This window comes from Tupaia chinensis, unplaced genomic scaffold (assembly GCF_000334495.1).
Source record: "Tupaia chinensis unplaced genomic scaffold, TupChi_1.0 Scaffold146177_1, whole genome shotgun sequence".
In the NCBI taxonomy this organism is placed as follows: Eukaryota; Metazoa; Chordata; class Mammalia; order Scandentia; family Tupaiidae; genus Tupaia; species Tupaia belangeri.
In genome coordinates, this window is record NW_006206032.1 from 2197540 (window position 1) to 2213852 (window position 16313).

The 16313-nt window shown below is 37.8% G+C and overlaps 1 protein-coding gene across 1 annotated transcript in view; it reads right to left on the reverse strand.

The window, feature by feature from the left end:
* Positions 1–13462: 13462 nt before the first annotated feature.
* Positions 13463–16313, reverse strand: part of YIPF4 (Yip1 domain family member 4) — a 29616-nt gene continuing 26765 nt past the window's right edge. The window contains exon 6 of the mRNA XM_006168804.3: positions 13463–14546. Coding sequence (XP_006168866.1) covers positions 14409–14546 — 138 coding nt within the window. The 3' untranslated portion in view covers positions 13463–14408. The remainder of the gene's footprint in view (positions 14547–16313) is intronic.

Below are 16313 nucleotides of genomic sequence, written 5' to 3' on the forward strand. Positions count from 1 at the left end.
GTACATGCGCCTGGCGTGAGTTTTAAGCCACCTGGTCCGGGATGCGAACCACAGTCAACTACATGGGAGTCCAGCAACATAGCCGTTACGCTAACTGCTGGTCCCCCCAATTTGCTTCTTAAGTGGTCAGGTCTGGGATACTGGGATTTGAACTGCATGGTTGACTGTGTGGGTGCTGGCTCCCTTAACCACTGAGCTATGGAACCAGCCCTAAACATAATTTAAAACCAGTCTGAGGACCTGGTTTAAAATGTCCTGAGGGGCTTGTAGATGGCATAGTGGTTACATCACTGGACAACCATATGGTCAACTGCAATTCAAGTCCCAGACCTAGTGGCTTGAATCTCACACCGGGCACATGGAATGTGTGCCCAAGATCCAGGGAGAAGAATGGAAGAGAAGGTTTTGGAGGCATGGCATTCCCCCCTTGGGTTTGATTTCTCACTTTCCCTTTCACTGTCTCTGTCTCTCTCTCTAGAGAGCACATGGGTCACAAGGCAAAAATCTTTTTTTTTTTTTAAGAATTAGCTTTTATTTTAACTTTTTTTGCTATTCTTATTTTCCAATTTGATCAGAGAGAGATAGAGAGAGAGAAGGAAAGCGAGAAAGCAAGCCACCAGGTCCCGGACTTGAACCATGGTCAGCCATGTGGGAATCCAGAGCCTTTAACCACCATGCCACCTGCTGGAATAAATAAATAAATAAATAAAATGACCTGGGTTTCTTTGCTCATTTGCTACAGACTGATAAAAGTCTTGGAGACAACTCCTTTCCTAGAAAGAAAGAAAACCAACGGGTCTAAAGGAATTCTCAGCAGTTCCTAATTTTTCATTTACAGGGGCCAGAGTCAGCCTCCAGCTTGTCCTCCTGGGTGCAGAGCAGGGATAAGTTTTTACCACTAGAAATGCCAGTAACACGACTTCTTCCTTTGTGTTGAGACAATATTTCCAGAAAGTGTAGGACAAAATTGGTGCTGGTTGAAAATCACTGGGTAACATCTTTCTTTGTTTTTTTTTTTTTTTTTTTTAAGAATTAAAAGTTTAGGGCCAACCATGATGTGATTGAGTTAGCTTCTACATGGCCAACTGCATAGGTCAAGTGCCAGACCCGATAGCCTGAAAAACCCACCAGGCATATGAGCATGTGCCTAAAATCCCAAAAGGAGAAATGGAAAAGTGATTGTGGCGTGACTATTTCTCATCAGGAGTGCTCTCTCACTTTCTCTCTCTCTCTCATTAGTGCATGCTCCTTCTGGCAAAATTTTTTTAAAAATAAGTATTAAGGCCAACAGGTGGTGTGGTGGTTAAGGTGCTAGATCCCATATGGCCAACTCTGCAGTTCAAGTCAGGACCTCGTGGCTTGAAAAGCACACTGGGCACATGTGTATGCATGCCCAAAATCTCGAGAGGAGAATGGGAGAGAAGGGATAACAGTGTGGCCATACCACCCACCGCTCCCTGCACAAGCAGGAGATTTTTTCTCTCTCTCTTTCTGTGACAAGTGTACATTCCCTATAGCAAAACTAAAAATAAATAAATAAATAAAAATAAAGAACTATGGTTTATTGAGCTGGCCCCTTTAAGCTCTATGCATAGAGAACCACATAAATCCCACATAGCCAACCATGATTCAAATCCCAGTTCCAGTGGCTTGAAAACCACACCAGGCACATGTGCCTATGTGCTCCAAATCCTGACAGGATAGAGAAATGGAGGAGAAAGAACTGTGGTGTGACCACACCTCACTAGGGTACTTTCTCTTGCTCTCTGTCTCTAGGCAGCACACATGCCCTCTGGCAATTAAAGGAAAAATAAAGAACTGAACTTTATTTAGTTTTAAAAAGACTACTACTCCATCAACATTTCCTACTTCTTACGTGATAAATTTGTCTTACATATTGTTGAATATTTGAACTTGAGATATACAAACCACAATGGATTCTGATTCTTCCATAAGATAAATGAGATTTTGAAGCACTGCAGTTTAGTAGTGTTTTCAACTAACTTATGAATAGCAGAAGAAATACATTTCTGTATTTTTAGCTTGGGGAGTTTTATCTTAGACCATATATGACTGATAAAAATGTGATATCATAATGAGAAATCATAAGCTCTTATGATTTCTCCTGAGTTAGCCAGATGGTGTGCTTATGCTTTGCCTACAAAATCTTTCCATTCTTTTCAAATAAAAAGTGATTCTTTAATTCCCACTTTAAGATCATATGCTTTTAGATTCTTTCAAAGTGAAAAAATTCCAAGTTCCCTTAGATACTAAAGTAAACACAAGTCCCAGGACTTGTGATAAATCTAAGGAAAATATCACCTCCCTTCATGTTCTTTGTCCTTAATTAATTACATTTATTTTTAAAAATTTTTGTCATAGGACATGTGCACTCACTAAAGAGAGACAAAGACACAAAGACAGACAGAGAAATGAGAAAGCACCTTCCATGGGTGATGGCCATCCCACAATCCCTTCTCCTACATCCTTCTCGCAGAATTTTAGGCATGCACACACACACACAACTGACATGTTTTTCCAGTCTCCGGGTCCAGGACTCAAACCATGCAGTTGGCCATATGGGATCCAGCACATTAACCACCATACCACCTGCTGGCCCATTTACCTTTACCTTGTTTTTATACATTTATTTTATACATTCAATCACTATACATCACTTAGGTTGCAAAATGAATTTATACAACATGAAATATACTTCACTCCAGTCCAGCTGAGGATGCTATACACATTATCAACAGGTAATAAACCATTTCTGTGTCTCACGAATGTCTTGCCTCTCTCTTTTTCTCCCTACTTTCCCGCCCTGCATTCTCTACCTTTACCTTCTAACTCCTCGCTTCACTTAAGCTTCCAGCTTATATTAAGTGTAAGTACCCAGGGGCTGGCAGGTGGTATGGTGGCTAGGGTGCCGGACTCACATATGGCTAACTGTGGCTTGAGTCCTAGACCTGGAGACTTTCTCGCTTTCCCTCTCTCTGTCTCTCTCTGGTCAAATTTAATAATAATAATAATAATAATAAAATAATTCTAAAAAGAGAAAATAACTTAAAAGAGTAAGTACACATATATTTCTTTTAAAAATATATTTATGTAATTTATTCATTTATTTATTTTTATTTGACCAGAGAGAGACACAGAGAGAGAGACACAGAGAGAGAGGGAAAGTGAGAAAGCAAGACACTAGGTCTGGGATTTGAACTGTGGTTAGCCACGTGAGAGTGTTCAGTACCTTAACCACTACACTATCTGCTGGTATCAGCACACATATACTTCATTTTTTTTAATTCATTTTTTTATTTCATTTTCTTTTATACATTCAATCACATTATTTGGCTTACAAAATGGATAGTTCAACAGGTGAACATTTCTCCCTAGTACAGTTGATAAAACTATAAAATATCTTCAACAGATAATACCACATTTCTTTTTGCCATTAATGCTTTGCTTCCCTATTTTTCTTCTAAATGTCCTTCCTCAGACCCTCCTCTTTCACACACACTATCTCTGGTATTAACATCTATACACTATGTTTCTATATCTTTTAGTCAATTAGTTTCAGTCACAGAGTGCAGACACTGGGTGTGTATATATATATATATATGCACAATTAAGGGCTAGGCAACATCCTGAGCTCTTTCATATATATTTACATTTTTAAAGAAGAATTATTATTTTAAATTTTATTTATCATTTTTTATTTATTATTTTTTAAATATTTGCTACAGGGCACGTGCACTCACCAGAGAAAGAAAGTGAGAAAGCAAGTCACCAGCTCCCAGATTTGAATTGGTCACCCATGTGATCTAGAGCCTTAACCACCAAACCACCTGCTAGCCTCTGTTAATTTTTGTTTTGGGTTTTTTATCATAGGGCCTGTGTTCTAGCTGGAGAGAGACAGGGAGATACAGTGAGAGTGAAAGTGAGAAATCACCCTCCAAAGGGGATGGCCACACTGCAATCCCCTCTTTTCCACTCTCCTCCTGGGACTTTGGGCACATACACACCACACAAACCCAGGGTGATTTTCAAGCCAACAGGTCCAGGACTAGATCTGTGGTTGACAATGAGGGAGTCTAGCACCTTAATCACTATGCCAACTGCTGGCCCCTATACTTAAGATTTTTTATAATGTTCTTTTTTGCCTTTGTTTCAATCCCTTCTCCTCCATTCTCCTCTCAGGCATGCACAAGTGTCCAATTTGAGTTTTAAGCTGCTGGGTCAGGGACTCGAACTACAGTAGACTATGTGGGAATACAGCAATGTAACTATTAACAGCATCTGTTGGTCCTAGGAGTGGTATCTTAAAATATAACAATCCATGTGATATTGAGACCAGAGATTCTTTTACAAAATATAAAGGGAAGAGCCAGCAGGTAGCATGCGGGTTAAGGCACTGGACTACCACATACCCAACTGCAGTTCGAGTCCTGGACCTAGTGGTTTGTCTTTTTTTTTTTAATTATTTTACTGAACTTTATTTATTTATTTATTTTAATTTGATCAGACAAGGGCAGAGACAAAGAAAGAGAGGAAGTGAGAAAGCAAGCCACCAAGTCCAGGACTCTAACTACAGTTGGCAACATGGGAGTCCAGCGCTCTTAACTACCACACCACCTGCTGGCCCCCCTGGTGGCTTTTTTTCACACACACACTCTCTCTGGTGAGTGCATGTATCCTATAGCAAAATTTTAAAATAAAAATAATAAGTAAAATTAGTCTTTAAAAAAATTCAAAGGGAGGGAACCAGCAGTTAGCGTAGTGGCTATGTCGCTGGACTCCCACGTAGTCGACCACGGTTTGCGTCCCGGACCCGGTAGCTTGAAACTCACGCCGGGTGCGTGTGGGAAGAGGGTAGGAAATGGCAGAGGGTGAGAAATGGGGGAGATGGAGGACCAGCAGGTGGCATGGTGGTTAAGGCGCTGGACATTCCAACATGGCCAACCACGGTTCCAGTCCTGAACCTGGTGGCTCACTTTCTCAGTTTCCCTCCTTCTCTTTCTCTCTCTCTCTCTGTGTTCTCTCTCTGGTCAAATTAAAATAAATGAATAAATAAAATAAAATAAATAATTCTTTAAAAAAAGAAAATTCTTTAAGAAAAAGAAATTTTAATAAATCAATATATATACACACATATATGTATATATGTGTGTATATTTCTATATATATGTATATGAAACTAGAAATGGAAAATTATTGATGATAACATGTATGATTAAGCCACTATGCAGTATATTCTAGATGAGAAATCACATTTTGTATGTTGTGACAATGCTCAGTGGATGAATGTAAATTAATTCGAAATAAAAAAATTTTAAAGTATAAAAGATAAATATTTTTAAAATTATTATTCATTTAATTCCATTTGTTGTTATTATTTTAATTTGACCAGAGAAAGACAGAGAGAGAGAAAGAGAAAATGAGAAAGTAAGCTGCCAGGCCCAGGATTTGAACCATGGTCAGCCATATGGGAATCCAGCACCTCAACTGTCACACCACCTGCCGACCCCAATAAGTAAATAATCCTTGAAAAAAAAAAAGTGGCTAGAATATAACTTAAAAAAAAAAAAGTAATTAGAGGGACCAGCCGTTAGCATAATGACTATGTCGCTGGACTCCCACGGATTCGAGCATGGTTTGCGTCCTAGACCCAGTGGCTTAAAATTCATGCCCGGTGCATGTACGTGCGTGCCCAAGATCCTGAGAGGAGAATGGAGGAGAAGGGATTGCGACATGGCCATCCCCCCTGGGGAGTGATTTCTCTCTTTCTGTCTCTCTGTCTGTCTGTCTGGCAAGCGCACACGCTTTATAGCAGAAACCTCTACAAAAAAAAAAAAAATGTAATTAGAGGGGCCAGCAAGTGGTATGTGGTTAAGGGGGCCGAACTCCCATGTGATTGACTGCAGTTTGAGTCCCAGCCTCACTGTCCCAGCTTGAAATTCTCACGGGGTGCAGGTGCATGTGCATGTGGATGTGTGCCCAAAATCCCAAGAAGAGAATGGAGAAGGGAATGCGCATGGCCATCCTCTCGGGGCGGGGGGGAGTAATTCCTTTCTGTGTCTGTCTCTTTGGTGAGCACCCACACCCTAATAGCAAAATTTTCAAAAAAACCCAGACAAGTCTAATTTTTCTTTTTTTAAACAAAATGAAAACATACAAAAGAAAAACATTGACTGCTGGATCCCACATGTCCAACAGTGCAGTTGGAGTCCTAGACTTAGAGGCCTAAAAGGCATACAGGCACATGTGCATGCGTGTACAAAAGCCCTAGAGGACAATGGAGGAAAAGGGACTATTGTGTGGCCATCCCCTGAGGGATGCTTTCTTACTGGTGGTTAAGGGAGCTGGACTCGCACATGGGCACCGTGGTTCGAATCCTGGACCTGGTGGCTCACTTTCTCAATTTTCTTTTCTCTCTCTCTCTCACTCACTAGCTTTGCCCCGCTCTGGTCAAATAAAAAATAAATGAATAAATTAAAAATAAATAATTTCTTTTTAAGTTTAAAAATAAATAAATAAATAAATACCCTGAACATCCCTAAATATCACAAATTAAGTAGAAAGATGATCCACAGATTGGGAGAATATATTTATAAATGCAAACGTCTCACAAGGGATTTGTTTCCTGAGTATTTAAAAAACTCCTACAAATCAGTACAAAAAAAATGATGACCCAATATGAAGATAATAGTAAAAGGGTATGAGCAGATACAATGGTCTTTTACAGAAGAAATTTGATAGCCATCAAACATACCAGGGATATTTAGAAATTTCATGGAAAATGCATATATTGAAACTATAAATGGATTTCAAAACATCTTTAGGACCAAAATAAACTCATACTTTGTGCTAGCAGGTGATGTGATGAAGTGCTGGATTCCACATGGTTGATACTGCAGTTTGAGTCTGTGGACCCTATAGATTCTGTAGCTTGAGAAATATTTAGTGTGCACGTGCAGGAACAGGGATTGCAGCATGGTGATTCCCCGTTGGAAGTGATTTCTGACTTTCTCTGTCTTTCTCCAGTGAGTGTATCAACTCTAGCAAAAATCTAAAAACAAAAGTAACTACTTTAATTCCATCTGTCCACAAACTACTTGAAGACCTTCTCATTTGAAAGATGTTCTACTTCATGGGTAATCAGGGACATCATAATCTTATAAAAGAAGATTCTATTATATTGGCAAAAGTTAAGACTTCTAAGAATGCCGGGCATTGGCACTGGATTAGTAAAGCAAATGAAACTCTTTGGTAAGAGGATATGCTGATGTATTTACTTTAGAGAGCATTTTGGCAACTTACATTGCAGTTGGAAAAAATGCATTCCTTAGTACCCAGCAATTCTACTCATATGTCAATTTTCCTTCGGAGATGTGCTACCTGTGTGTACGAGATATTATGAAAAAGAAAGTTAAAAAATGTTAATAGCAACATTGTATGCAATGGCAAACATTAGGCAACAACCTATATTTCCCATTCACTGGAGAATGGATAAATAAGTAGTATATTCATTCAAGTAAATTTTCTATAGTAGGGGAAATAAATTGACAGCTATCTGTATGTTCACAAATGAAGGATACAGGGACCAGCAGTTAGCATAATGGCTATGTTGCTGGACTCCCACGTAGTCGACCGCGGTTCGAGTCCCAGACCCAGTGGCTTAAATTCATGCCAGGCCCACGTGTGTGCATGCCCAAGATCCCGAGAGGAGAATGGAGAAGGGATTGCGGCGTGGCCATCCCCCCGGGGGGTGATTTCTCACTTTCTGTCTCTCTCTGTCTGGCGAGTGCACGCGCCCTATAGCAAAAATCTCTCAAAAAAAAAAAAAAAAAAGGAAAAAAAAATGAAGGATACAAAAGAACATATATAGATTCAGTTGACATAAAACTTATTTAAAAATGCAAAAACCCCTATGCACATTGTTCTTTATATAAATAAATAATAATAGATGGGTATGAGAAACACCAGACTGTGTTGATTAAGATTGAACTGACAGACTTAGAGGGCAAGTTCACCAACAGGGTAAAAATGCCACTGAGTGCCAGTCAGATCACATCAAGGTCCGAGAAATAGTAACTAGGCAAAAAGTGCTCTGAAGAGTCAAAGTGAGCTTTCAAGTTAACAATATTCTATGACAAGTAATTCAGAGTATGCCAACCTATTTATTAAAAATCTCGTGGGGCCAGCAGGTGGCATGGTGGTTGGGGCACTGGGCTCCCACATGACCAACTGTGGTTTGAATATCGGATCTGGCACCTTGCATTCTCACTTTCCCTCTCTGTCTGGTCAAATTAAAAATAAATAAAATGAAATAAGTATATTTTTAAAATCTTGCATCCACTGTGTATTAAATAGGTAAATATTGTAAGAAAATGCAATCTTATGGATTTTTTAAAAATTTGATACCAGGTACATACATTCACATAGAGATAGACCAGGGGTGGGGGGCTGCCAGCAGGTGATGTGGTGGTTAAGGCATTCAACTCCCACATGGCTGTCTACAGTTCAAATCTTGGACCTGGTTGCTTGCTTTCTCACTCCCCCCCCCACCCCTGGGTCAAATTTTAAAAAATAAATTTTTAAAGAGAATTATTTTTATTATTTTTAACTCTTTTTTTTTTTGGAGAGGCTTTTGCCATAGGGTGCATGCGCTTGCCAGACAGAGACAGACAGAGAGACAGAAAGCGAGAAATCACCCCCTAGGGAAGATCGCCACGCCACAATCCCTTCTCCTCCATTCTCCTCTCGGGATCTTGGGCACACTCGCACACACGCCCAGCGTGAGTTTTAAGCCACCAGGTCCGGGACGTGAACCGCGGTCGACTACATGGGAGTCCAGAGACATAGCCATTACACCAATAGCTGGTCCCTATTTTTAACATTTTTAATTAATTTAAATTTGACCAGAGGACAGAGTGAGAAAGAGAAAGAGAAGTGAGAAAACAAGCCACCAGATCCAGGACTTGAACCGCAGTTGGCCATGTGGAAGTCCAGTGCCCTTAACCACCATGCCACTTGCTGGCCCCAATAAATAATACATTTTAAATAAAGAATTTTTAATTTTATTTCATTTGTTATTCTTATTATTTTAAAATTTGACCAGAGAGACGGAAATTGAAAGCGAGAAAGCAAGCCACCAGGTCCAGGATTTGAACTTTTGCCAACCATGTGGCAGTCCAATAAAAAAAATTTGTTTTAATTTAACTTCATTTATTTATTTATTTATTTATTTAATTAAATTTGACCAGAGAAGGACAGAGCATGAGAGTGAGAACAAGAGAGAAAGGGAAAGTGAGAAAGCAAGCCACCAGGTCCAGGACTCAAACCATGGTTGGTCATGTGGTAGTCCAGCACCCCTAACCATCAAGTCATTTGCTGGCTCCAAAAAATTCTTAAAAACAAAAGGGGGAAAGTGAGAAATCACCCCCAGAGTGGATAGCCATGCTGCAATTCCTGCACTGCTTGGTGATAGGGTATGTGTATGTTTAATATTGACAGATAATAGTGTCAAATAGCTTTCTTTTTTTTTTAATTTTATACATTCTCCAATTTTTTTTTTTCCTGGTCAGAGGATGTATTCACTTGCCAGAGACAAGGGAGGGAGGTAAAATGAGAAATCACTCCCAGAGGGGATGGTCATAGTGCAATCATTTCTCCATTCTCCTCTAAGGTTTTTGGGCACACATGCACAATCAACTGTGTCTTTCAGGCTGCCAAGTTGAAGAATCAAACTGTAAAGTCAGCATATGGGATCCAGCACAATAACTACCACACAACCTGCTGATCCACACTCTTCAATATTAAAACATTAAAACCCTATACTGCCTAAAATCCTGAGAGGAGAATGGAAAGGGACTGCAACATGGCCATCCCCCTGGGGAGTAAGTTCTTACCTTCCCTATCTCTTTCTCTGGTGACTGCACACGGCCTATGGCAAAAACCTGAAAAAAAAAATCACTTATGTAAGAGGATAAATAAAACAGTATTACTTTATTTACATAATAGAACTATCAGTGCAGAGAATTGCTGAGGGTGACTTTTTTCTCTTTTTTTGGAGAGGTTTTTGCATAGGGCACGTGTGTTTGCCAGAGACAGAGAGAGACAGAGAGAGAAAAATCCATTATTATTACCACTTTTTAATTTCACTAGAGAGAGAGGGAGAGTGAGAAACCAAACCACCAGGTCTGGGGCCCAAACTGCGGTCAGCCTCAACCACCATGTTACCTGGTGGCCCCCAGGAAGTAAATTATTTTAAAGACAAATGCTACCAGGGCTGCCAGGTGGTGTGGGTGTGGTGGTTTAAGCTGCTGGATTCCCTCATAGCCAACCATGGGTGTATAGTCCAAGATTTGATGGCTTGCTTCCTCTCTTTTTCTTTCTTTCTCTCTCTGTCTCTCTCCAGTCAAATTAAAAAATAATAATAAATGGAATTAAATAAATAATTCTTTAAAAAAAACATGTGCCACCAATCCCTAAAACTGGCTAAAATGTATACTTAATAAATTTGAAAAATCAGTAACAATCATTTTTAAATATTCAATTAATTTTGCTGAATATAAAAAATATTGTTTTTATTAGATTGCAGAAACATTTTATTCAATATTTTAATACATCAAAAATTTTTAAATAAGTAATTAAAGTTTAAACAATATTTAAACAAAAAATCTACTTCATATTTTAAGATGAATTTTCAATCATTTAGAATTTGACAATAAACTTTTAATATTGGAGAATTTTTGGAAATGGATACATAATTATATATAAAACTGTTTTACAGACCTTAGAAATAATAGGTTTTAAAATGGTTCCTAAAATTTTACATTTCTCCCTAAACTATTAATACCCAATATTTAATTATATATAGACAGATTTTAAATCAAAATTTCAATAATCTTACAATCAATTTGAAACACAAGCAAACAGATCTCATAATTCTCTGGAGAATTACTATTCATCAAGATTACTACAACTAAAAACACTACCACACGCACATGAATAGGAGAGACAAAAGACATACTGCTGACCCTCTTTATCCACAGGTTCCATAACCACAGCACCAACCAATTGCAGACGGAAAATATCCAGGAAAAAATCAGTTGTGGTTATGATGAACATGTACTGTTTTCTTCTCCTTAATTTCCTAAACAACATGGTATAATGACTATTTACATGGCATTTACGTTGGGTTTGGTATTATAAGTAATAGAAAGATGATTTAAGGATATGGGAGAATGTGTGTAGACCTTATGCAAATATTACTGCCATTTTATACAGGGGATTTGGCAGGTTTGGGTATCCACTGGGGTATTGGAAACGATCTCCTACACATACTGAGGGATCATTATAGAAGTATCTGGCTAGTACTGTTTAAAAAATATTAATTAATAATTAGAGTGGAAACTATTATTTAAAATCAGTATGACTTAGAAAACATAATTATATAAAAATGTAAAGAAAGTACATTGTCAGGGTCATCTTAACCATTATTAGTTGTAGTGGTATTATCTTGTACATAGCTACAAATCATATCTCTAAACACAATCTGTTTTATCAACTTTGATCATTAACCAGCACATGAAGATGACATTGGTTGAAACATAAATGTTCTTATATATTCCCTAAATAAGGCGGTTTTCAAGATTAAGTGCTATTATTTTAAATACCTTGTTTAGAACACAAATACCTCCTTTTTTCTTAAATCATTAGGAATAAGGAATTCAGATAATGGAAATTTTCATTGACACTTCAAAAGTTATAGTTTTAAAAAATTAAACCACTGGAGCTGGCAGGTGGCATGGTGCTTAAGGCACTGGATTCCGTATGGCTAAATGCAGTTTGAGTCCCAGACCTGGTGATCTGCTTTCTCACTTTCCCTCTCTCTCTCTGGTCAAATTAAAAAATAACAATAAAAATTGAATAAATAATTCTTTAAAAATAAGTATATTTTTCCCACAGGGGTGGTCCTAAACTGCCTTAATTTATTAAGGAACCAGCTTAGTAAAATTTCACCTCCTGTTCTTGACTCCCAAGCTTTTGGGGGGATAAACCCAAGGTCAACACTATGCATGTTTTTTAGTTTTTTTTGTCACTGGGTGTGTCCACTTGCTGGAGAAAGACAGAGACAGAGAGAGAGAAAGTGAGAAATCCCTACCCAGGGAGATGGCTGAGAATTACACTCAAATCATTTCTCCTCCACCCTCTTCTCGGGATTTTGGGCACAAATGTGTATGAACTCCATGTCCATGTGCTGCTAGGTCCAGGACTGGAACTGCAGTAGGCCATGTGGGAATCTAGCACCTTAACTACCATGCCACCTGCTGGCCCTATCATAATATATATTTTTAAGAATCATTTTTAACTTTATTTTTTTACTTATTACTTTTTAAATAAATTTGGCCAGAGAGAGACAGAGCAGGAGGGAGCCAGTAAGAAAGTAAGTCGCCAGGTCTGGTGCTCAAACCGTGGTTTGCCAGGTGGGAATCCAGCACCCTTAACCACCACACCACCTGTCAGTCCCTCATAATATATATTTTTTTTAGAGGTTTTGCTATAGGGCATGTGCGCTTGCCAGAACGACAGAAAGAGATAGAGATAGAAAGCAAGAAATCACCTCCCAGGGGGGATGGCCATGCCACAATCCCTTCTCCTCCATTCTCCTCTCAGGATCTTGGGCACGCATGCACACGAGCCCGGTGTGAGTTTAAGCCACCGGATCTGGGATTTGAACTGCAGTCCACTACATGGGAATCCAGCGACACAGCCATTACATCAACTGCTGGTCCCCATTTTTAACAAAGTATCAACCCCAGGAATTTCTGAAGTATGACAAATGTTTATTTTACAGTTCTTGTTTCTATAGCCATAGATCTAATTTCCTTACTATTTCACATTATTTTATGTTGGAGAAATTCTAGCTGGTGTTTTGAAGGTTGTTTAAAAAAATCATTATATTTAATTTTCTACATTACTTTAGCTTAAAGGTGCTCCACACTTACCCTGAAGCTTACAATAAGTTTTTCTTTCCTTTTTTGGGCAGGGTTTTGTGGGGAAAGGAAGAGACGGGGTGTGCTATCTTGGTGATTTGTAGACTTGTTTCAGATGTGCTGGGTGTTTCCTGACGGGTTAGTCTGCTAAAGTAATACCTACCAAGACGTGGTCATGTTATCATAGATTGAGGACAGCAGTTAATTCTTCCAAGTCAGACCAGAAAGGATAATATAATAATTTGTTAATAGACAGACATTTACTGGTTTATGAACACAAAACATTTTTCTCTACTTTACAAAGAAGTATTAATTAAAGGTATATCTAGAGTTCTAGTATAAAAGTATTTGCAACAAAAATTTCACTAATAAAAGTCTCTTAATATTTCCCTTAGCAAAACTTTTATATTTGTTGGAGTACCTGATACCTGTTAAAATATCAAGCAATACAGGACAAGATATTATAAAACAAAACACACGGCTGGGAAGCATTTTATTTTTTTCTACTTCATATAACATTTTTCAGGGCCACAAAGTCTCTTTCCCACAACTTTTCTGATTTAGCAATACCATTTAAAAATATTTACTGATGCTATAAATAGCACTGTTTTTCTACATCTTAATGCTTTCAAGGACTGCCACATCCGTTATACCTCTTGCACCTTTGGTCAGAAAGATAAACAGAAACTTTAAATCAGATGTTTACACATTCAAAAATGGTTTTTAAAGCACACCCAAACAAACCAAATCCATATCACCAAATATTAAAATTAGTTTTAGCAGTTAATATTAAGAATTCTTACTGAAGCACATGTGAGGTTTAAAAAATTATATATAATTTAAAAAACAAATTTAATTTTTAAATAAAAAAGATCAATGGCCAAATTAAAGAAAGTTCAAGCATCAGATTTAGTATCTTAAATTTTAGGCTATTCTGAAATATATTTCTTGAATAAGAATTTCATAAATATATATGTATAAATATAAATATTTATCTACAGAATCTGCAATGCAGGAGAAAACTCTTTAAAGGAAAAAAATTGCACTTTAGATCTACAGAATGTTGTCAAATTTACCCTTCAGGCGAAATATAATTAACAATCCAGATGCTTTTGGCACAGGTTTTTAGGTGAATATTGACACAATCTTAAAAACACAATGCTTTAATATTTTATTCAATGAAATATGAAGAATCAAACAGAATTTAGAATTCTGACCAAAAAAATCCCAAAAAACTACAATTGCTTAAATGCAAAAAAACACAGTTTTAAAAAGACCTTAAATCTGCCTTTACATGTGAAACATGTAAAATTTTACTAGAAACAATTTTCTCCAATCTTGTCAGCAAGAATTCCCAACCTACATACAAATGTAACATTGTCTTTTCCTAATCATGTATGACTTAGATCACACCCCAGTATATAAGGACAAAAAATAAATGTATAATAAAAAGATTGGATAAATCAGAAGAGGCTTTTTGGTCTTGAATTCTTCACCCACTAACAATGAAGCAGCACTGTACGCGGCCCAAAACACACCAAACAGCTTTAAAAAGAGAGAGACAAAAGGGAGCACATTAGCAAGTCAATTAATTATGTGGATATCACAAAGCAAAAATAATGCTTACAGTATTTTTAAAAATCACCCACTAATTTCTGTAAAAAGTAAAACTTACTGCAAATGTTAAAAAAACTTAAGACTGTTCATCCTTGCACCTTTCCTTCACAGCTGTAAATGTGTGTGTGTGTGTGTGTTTTTTTTTTTTTGATCGAAGCCTATGAATCATCCAGGATGTCTATTAAATAGACTTGGGAAGACTCACATTACTTCTGCTGAATGTGAATTACACAGAAACTAGTTACTAGTCTTTTAAACAAAAGTCCCTGAAGATTATGGTAAGACAACTATTGAAAAAATTATACGGCCAGTGGTGGTAGAGTGGTTGTAGTTAAGGCAGCCAGATTCCACAAAGCTGATTGCATAGTTTGAGTACCAGGCCCAGCAGCTTGTGTGGGGTTGTGTACATGTGTGCCCAAAATCCTGAGAGGAGAACGGAAGAGAAAGGATTGCAGAGTGGCCAACCCTCCTGCGAGGTGATGTCTCACTCTCTCCCACCCTGTCTTTTTCTGTCTCAAGGTAAGCAAATTAAAAACACACACACACACACACACACACACACAACCAACTATTCTTTACTTTTTTAAAGAATTATTTCATTAAATTTTATTTACTATTATTATTTTTAAAATTTGACCAGAGAGAGAAGGAAAGTGAGAAAGGAAGCCACCAGATCTGGGATTCAAAGTATAGCTGGCCATGTGGGAGTCTAATGCCTTAACCATTATGCCACAGAAACTATTATTAAGCCAAATTTCTGAAAGAAAACTTAATAGACTCCTACGAAGTAAAACCACGTCTTTTTTCCTTCTAAAATATGGGAAAACTGGGGTCAGCAGGTGGCGTGGTGGTTAAAGTGCTGGCTTCCCATGCGGGTGATGTGGTTTGAGTACTAGACCCAATGGCTTGAAATCATGCTGGATGCACGTGCGTGCATTCCCAAAATCCTGAGAGGAGAACGGAGAATGGATTGCAGCATGGCCATCCCCCATGAGGGAGTGATTTCTCATTTTCCTTCTCTCTGTCTCTCTATAGTATGTGCACACCCTATGGCAAAATCCTAAAAAATAAAATAAAAAGTGAGAAAACAGATTAAGTGAAAAATTCATACAATATGTAAAGTATCCCAGTAGAAAAGGAGGTTCTACATGGCTCCTGTGAACTAGGCATTGCAGGGCACAAGAGAAATGAAGACATTCTACTGATAATTGAGCCTCCAGCAAACAAGCTAGCGATAGGGAGCCCCCCAGCTTTCTATATTTCTGTGTCTCTGTATCTGTCTGTCCCTGCTTGTCTTCCCTTCTTTTATTTGTAATTTTTCCTTTTTACATTTTTTTTTTAAAGGCAAAGTTTTTCTCTTGCTCCCAGCTCCACCTTTTATCTTGTTAATTATCGCTCTGGTCCTCCACCCAGGCAGAAGAAGCCAGGCCTTCAGAAGGAGGTTCCACATGGCTCCTGTGAACTAGGTTTTCTATTTTGTGATTTTTTAAAAAAAAAAGGAAAACAGTAATTACAATTTTTTTTTTACTTTTTTTTCTCTTTTTGTTGTTGTTTCTCTCTTTTTCATTTCTCTTTTTCTTGCCTCTCCACTCTCCAATATCCATTTAATGTGTTTTTAGAAGGATCTAAGAGCATTGTAGCTAAATATCCAAATACTAATAGGGTTAAAATATTCCTCAATATCTACTGAATCTG